Genomic DNA, 6,398 nt, shown 5'->3' with positions numbered 1-6,398 from the left:
TAGAAACAACCGTGTGTTGTAGGCTAAACTATATTTAACGATTACAATGATTATGATCAACAGGCAATGGCACTGTTGTTTCTTTCCAACATCCAGGATTCATTTGTTAACGTTTTCCCCAAAAGCCTACACAGCGTAGCCTATATTTTACATTTCAGCAGGTCCAGACTGGAATAAATGCATTTTATTTCATTCCTGCAGAAATGTATATTTCTATCATTAAAACCCAGTTATAATTTATATTATCATCCCATCCTAGATCATATAGCAACCAGACAGCAGAAAATTAAACCTGAACTTAAACTTAGGACAATTAATCATTAATGTTAAGCCAAGAAAGTTAAAGCATTTAGGACAGTCAGTAATGCCACTGCTTAATAATAAATAAATAAAAATCCAGAAAAGGTATTTTTGTTTTCCAATTCTTTCATTTATTCGTTTATTTATTTAATCAACAATTTATTTATTTTTTTAAATAGGTAAACCTGAGTTAAGGAAGAAGCTCTTATTTTTAGCACAGAGCCATTGAGTATTCATAAAAACACACGGCTTAAGCGCCCTCCACCGGCGGATAATACCAGTCCATCAGTTAAAACTCAACAAAACTTTCAGAGAAATACAGTAGATAGTATTATGCTCGTCTACCTAACAAACACAAACCGACTGTTTACTACACATAGCAGACTGTTTATAGGCCTACAAAGGACAAGTAAAGTAAGTTGAAAATTTAGGATAACAAACAAAAAAAAAACGAAAGAAAAAAACAAGGACAAACAATGGGGATATAAAAGAGAGGAAAGGCAAAGAAAGCCTTCGAGTTTGTAGCATCATTTATTGGTTGATGTCTAAGACTCCACTGTGAGTTGGGTCTTGGGCTACATCGCCTCTTCACCTGTGTCATGGGGAAGAAGTAAGAGCCAAAGACATAATTACAAACGTCCTTCTAGATGGTAAAGACGGTGTATGATAGAATATATAAGACAAAGCACAACACACTGTTAACATTTTACCCACCAGAATTCTTACTTCAACCAGCTGTATACGAGGGAGCCAATGATGACCGCAAGAATGATGCAACATAATGTGATCATCATCTGTTTCTATTGTGGGTGATGAGAGAAGCCCGTGTGGAAAAGTGAAGAATGCAATATGGGGCAAAATAATATGCAAGTGACAACAGAGAGAGAGAGAGAGAGAGAGAGAGAGAGAGAGAGAGAGAGAGAGAGATGAGCAGGATTAGTGAGAGAACAGGAAACAGGCAGATATATCAAAAATTGTGAATGGATAGAAACATAAATGGGATGAAAACAAGGGAATGTCAGACAGGAAATGGAAAATAATAATGAATTAAAAAACAACAAAAAAACAAAAACAAATGCTAGACAAAACACAGAAGAAGAAAACAAAATTTAACAGAAAAACTGAATAATGGAATCAGAGACTGAAGTCTCATGCTGGACAGAAATTTCATTTATTTGTATACCCCCAAAAAGGTCTGTGTGTGAAGCATAGCCTTCAATAAAACAATACAAAAAAACTATTGTTACAGTGTTGGAAATTAGAAATCACCCTTATCAAAGTTGTAATATGTATTTCCATAGAGAGTTCCTATAGTTATTAGACTATTTGAATAGTCACTTGAATTGAATGGTTTTAATCCATACCTCAATAAATCCAAAACAAATAGTCTATAAATAATGAAGAGTCTTATGACAATAAAATGGGTTATGTGAATGCAAAATTAATGAATCTCCAATTAATAGCCAAAATTATTATTGTACACATGTACAGTACATCATCCATACACTATAAAGCCAAAAGTATGTGGACACCTGCCCATCACACCCATATGTGCTTTGTGAACATTCCATTCCAGATTTTTTTTTAAATCTGCTTTAATATCCTCCACTCTTCTGTGAAAGATTTTTGCTAGTTTGTGCAGCATGGCAGTGGGGATTTGTGCTCAGAGTATTAGTGAGGTCAGGCACTCATGTTGGGTGAGGAGGCCTGGGGTGCAGTCGCCGTTCCAGTTAATCCCAAAGGTGTTCAGTGGCTCTGTGCAGGCCACTCGAGTTCTTCCACTCAAAACTTGGCAAACCATGACTTCATGGAGCTCACTTTTTGCACAGGGGCATTGTCGTGCTAGAAATTGTGCTGTTACAACATACAAAGACATCCTATATGATTGTGTGCTTCAAACTTTGTGGCAACAGTTTGGGGAAGAACCCCATATGGGTGTGAGGGTCAGGTGTCCACAAACGATTGGTCATTTAGTGTATTACTGAACCCCTGAGTTATATTATTATTGTCCTTTTTGGCAAAAGTAGCATCTGCATTTAAAATATGGCTCAATTGCATACATAGATGTGATAAACCTGTGAGATATTTAATTTCCCAATTTACCCTCCGGGCTTCCTGCTGGAACTTGGCTGCTTTTTTGGTGTCAGCCACTGCTCGTTCCACGAAGCCCACAGACTGGTCCATGTTGCTTTCAATCCTGTCGATTATGCTTCCCTATACACAAATGAAGATAAAACAGAGGTCAATGCCAAAAACAACCAAGTCAGCAATATTTAGAACAAATTACTTTGTAAAGCTGATGACAGATGGTACTAAAACTATCAAATATAGCATAAACTATTAGTGAACTACCTAAAAATAAAAATGTTCTTGCCTTTGTGACACAGAACCCTTAGTGAATACTTAATTCCTCTGTTCTAGCTCTGAGCTTGTTCTGATATCAGAAATACAGAGCTGCTGATGTGGTACCTGATTCTCCACTAGCATGGCAATGTCAACAAACATGTCATGCAGCTCCTTAATGCTGCTCTCCAGTCGCATGATGTCTTTGTGTCTCGCTTCAATTTCACTCAAGGCCTGCTTGGAGATGGCTGAGTCCATGAGCTGCACGAAAAAACAAACGGGCAACATTTGTTTGTTAGTCCACTGCTAATAGCTCAACACGAATGTATGCCCAAGAATACAAAAATGTAAACAATAAATAAACCAAAAGAATAATGCTGTGACACTTAGGAAACACACACACCCCTGCTGTGAAGACGGCAGCATTGCCACCATCCAGCATCTCTTCCAGCTCCTCATCAGTAGTGGTTTTACCCGCTGTTACATTGGAGACAAAAGAAATTGTCACTTTCTGTTAAACACTCTAGACTCTTTAGGTATCAATTAATTATTATAGGATTACACAACAGTCTTATTTGTACTAATAGAAATGTCTTTTAAGTATGTGCCATTGGGTGCATAATGTGTGTGACTCACTGATCTCTAGCTGTCTCTGGATCCTCCCTTTGCTCTTCTCTCTGAACTCTACTTGTGCTTCATTGTACTTGGTCATAACCTCCACAAATTTTCTTGCTAGGACAGCGTGCTGGGAGAAATGATAAAGACACAGAGAAATGTAGGATGTGGCTCGTTCAATCAAGCTGTGTAACACAGTTAAGTAACATTTGCATTTGCATTAGTAACAAGAAAGGTTGTGAGTTCAAATCTCAGGATGGCCATACACTCAGTTTGGATGTTTAATCGAGAACCTTCCTCCTTAATTACTCAGTTGTATGCTTTCAATGTACTCTACTTACTTGTAAGATACTTGTAACCATCTACCAAACAAATGTACACACCAATCAGCCATAACATTAAAACCACTGATATGTGAAATGAATAATATTGATTATCTCGATACAGTAGTACCTGTCAAAGGGTGGGATATATTAGGCAGCAAATGAACAGTCAGTTCTTGAAGTTAACGCATTGGAAGCAGGAAAAATAGGCAACCGTAAGGATCTGAGAGACTTTGACAAGGGCCCAAAAGTGCGGGACAAACAAGTCCAACCCATGGAGGCCCCACCTCACAGCTCACAGGATTTAACGGATCTGCTGCTAACGTCTAGATACCACTGCCAGATACCACAGCACACCTTCAGAGGTCTTGTGGAGTCCATGCTTCGACATGTCAGAGCTGTTTTGGCGGCACAAAGGGGACCTACACAATATTAGGCAGGTGATTTTAATCTTATGGCTCATCGGTGTATGTTACCTGAGATTTCTTTATCCGAGTATCAGCTGAGACTCTCTCTTCTGCATTTGATTCCAAACTCCGCTCGATGCCTGATGACAAGATCAAATATTCAATATTTTGACAAGGAAATTCAATTCACATGAACATGAGTACAGCTAACAAGGTCCCATTTACCAGCAAACATCACTCACAAAGACTAAAAAACTAAAAACTAATAGTGTAATAGTTTAATAGTAAAACTATTTTGTACAATTGCAATTTCGCCAGTAACAATCACAAAAAAAACTACATGAAATCCTGTACAGACTGATTTATAGCTGCTATAACATGATAAAAAAAACTAAATCAACTATAAATGGATAAAAATTACGTTATTCTTTAATAGCAAATACTGTGATATAAAAGGAACAAAACACATTAGGAGTCCTGTAATTGGAAAATAATCAACTTTGGGGTGCTAAAATGAAATAATAAAAATATGTAAAATGTGTTTTATATGCTATTTTCCAGTTGAGCAATAAAAAAAAACATTCATATAACAATTATTATGTTCATGTCACTTGACCAGAGAGTAGCAAAATAAGATAAAAAGGTATAGTTTTTAATTTTTGTATCTCACATTCCCTCCATTTATTAATGGTTCATGCAACACTATTGATTTGCGATGTATAAAATTTTAGAGAGAGTCTGGGTCAATGGAACATTAAACCATTAAACCATCGCCATCATGCATTATTTAGTTACGTGATGTGGCTTTTGATATTCCCTTTTTATAAAAGAAAACCCACTTTTGAGTTTATTGCGAACATTGTTGGCTAATTTCTTGATTTCATTGGTGATGGCTTCCAGGTCATCTTGTGTCTCTAAGAGAAGAAAGAGAAAGACATAGTCAGAGTCAGAGCATACAAACACTGAAGCTGGGAAGTGGGTAAAATACAGACAGTTAGCAGCAGTAAATTCTGGAGAAAACTGAAAGTCATTAAAGTCATTAACGGGATACAAAATTGAAATGAGATATGGGGAGAGATGACTAGGAAGGTTTACTTTGGTCCGATGTAGGTGCAGAGAGGATGACAGAATACAGGCGCTTTATCTCAGTCACGTTCTCATCAATCTTATCAATACTGGTACGGATCTCATCAATCTGATAAAATCACACCCACCCACCCACACACACACACACACACACACACACACACACACTGACTGTGAATAATAGTATGAGACCTCCTTAAAGAATGTCTGTGCTGTTAAAGAGTGACATACCTGAACAAAGAACTCATCCATAAATTCTTTATTTTCCACCTGGATGTCAACATCTTCAGGTGTTTGATCTGTTTTCTGACAAAAGAAACCATGGTCAAACACAGGCTAACTAAAAATATTACCAGGGACTCATTTTATAGCAACCGAAGGCAGTGACCTAAATAAGTCTGCACTGTGTACAAGAAGGTGACCACATCAAATGTAATTTGTAAAGGACAGGAAATGGAGAAGCCTCCCCCACCCCTAATCTCTTTTGGCTAAATCCTCTCCCACCCCCTCTACCCCACTAGTTTGTGTAGGCGGGAATTGGCAGCATCCCTATAAATCAGTGTTGTCTGATTGGATATGTTTTTATCCAAATGGCACATTTATAATTACATTTAATTGGAAGAAAAATCGCATTTGATCGCAGCTGATCGGAATCCATACATGTTGACTGGTTTACAATGAGTGGGTTAGTCTCATAACAATCACTCCAATCTGGCACGATCCCATAGTTATACCTGTGAATCAGCAGCATTATAGAGACTGTGAGACTTGTTAGTATTCGTATTATAAAGGTCTATTTACATTTACATTTACATTTATTCATTTAGCAAACGCTTTTATCCAAAGCGGCTTACAAATGAGTGAATGTTTGCATGTACATGCTCAGAAATAAAAACTACTAAATTGTACCATTCCTTGTCACTGCTTGGCACCCATTGGAATGGCACTACCTCATTTTTACCTATAGTATGTGTCTTTTACATAGAAATATAAGTGTTGAGTTCCTTTAAATCATTTGAATTGATTATTAAAGCACATCATTTGACATTAGAGTCTATTCCTGTACCTTTAATTTGCTTTTAGAGTAATACACTACATGCACCTTTCCAGGTAAAAGATACACACTATAGGTACAGAAGATGTTCCATTGATGGCACCATCCTAGTGACAAGAACATGTCCACATTAGTACTCCTTTTTTTCTGATATTCTAAGCTTTAGATATCTGAGTATCAATACTAATTACATCTCATTATAAAGATTTTAACTGGTAGAAATAGAAACAGAAATCTTACCTCCTTCAGCTGTGCCAGTCGGTCCTTCAT

General features: G+C 37.1%; 1 protein-coding gene across 1 annotated transcript; it reads right to left on the bottom strand.

The window, feature by feature from the left end:
- Positions 1-1,018: 1,018 nt before the first annotated feature.
- Positions 1,019-6,398, bottom strand: stx3a (syntaxin 3a). The gene is made up of 10 exons (XM_053621443.1): positions 6,369-6,398; positions 5,306-5,380; positions 5,084-5,183; positions 4,828-4,902; positions 4,058-4,128; positions 3,280-3,388; positions 3,047-3,120; positions 2,770-2,904; positions 2,404-2,514; positions 1,019-1,100 (listed from the first exon to the last, which is right to left on the bottom strand). The coding sequence occupies exons 1-10, from the start codon at positions 6,396-6,398 to the stop codon at positions 1,023-1,025; spliced, it is 858 nt and encodes a 285-aa protein (XP_053477418.1). The 3' UTR covers positions 1,019-1,022.

This window comes from Ictalurus furcatus, chromosome 3 (assembly GCF_023375685.1).
Source record: "Ictalurus furcatus strain D&B chromosome 3, Billie_1.0, whole genome shotgun sequence".
NCBI lineage: Eukaryota > Metazoa > Chordata > Actinopteri > Siluriformes > Ictaluridae > Ictalurus > Ictalurus furcatus.
Note: the sequence above shows the minus strand (reverse complement) of the source record. Positions and strands in the feature narration are given on the sequence as shown.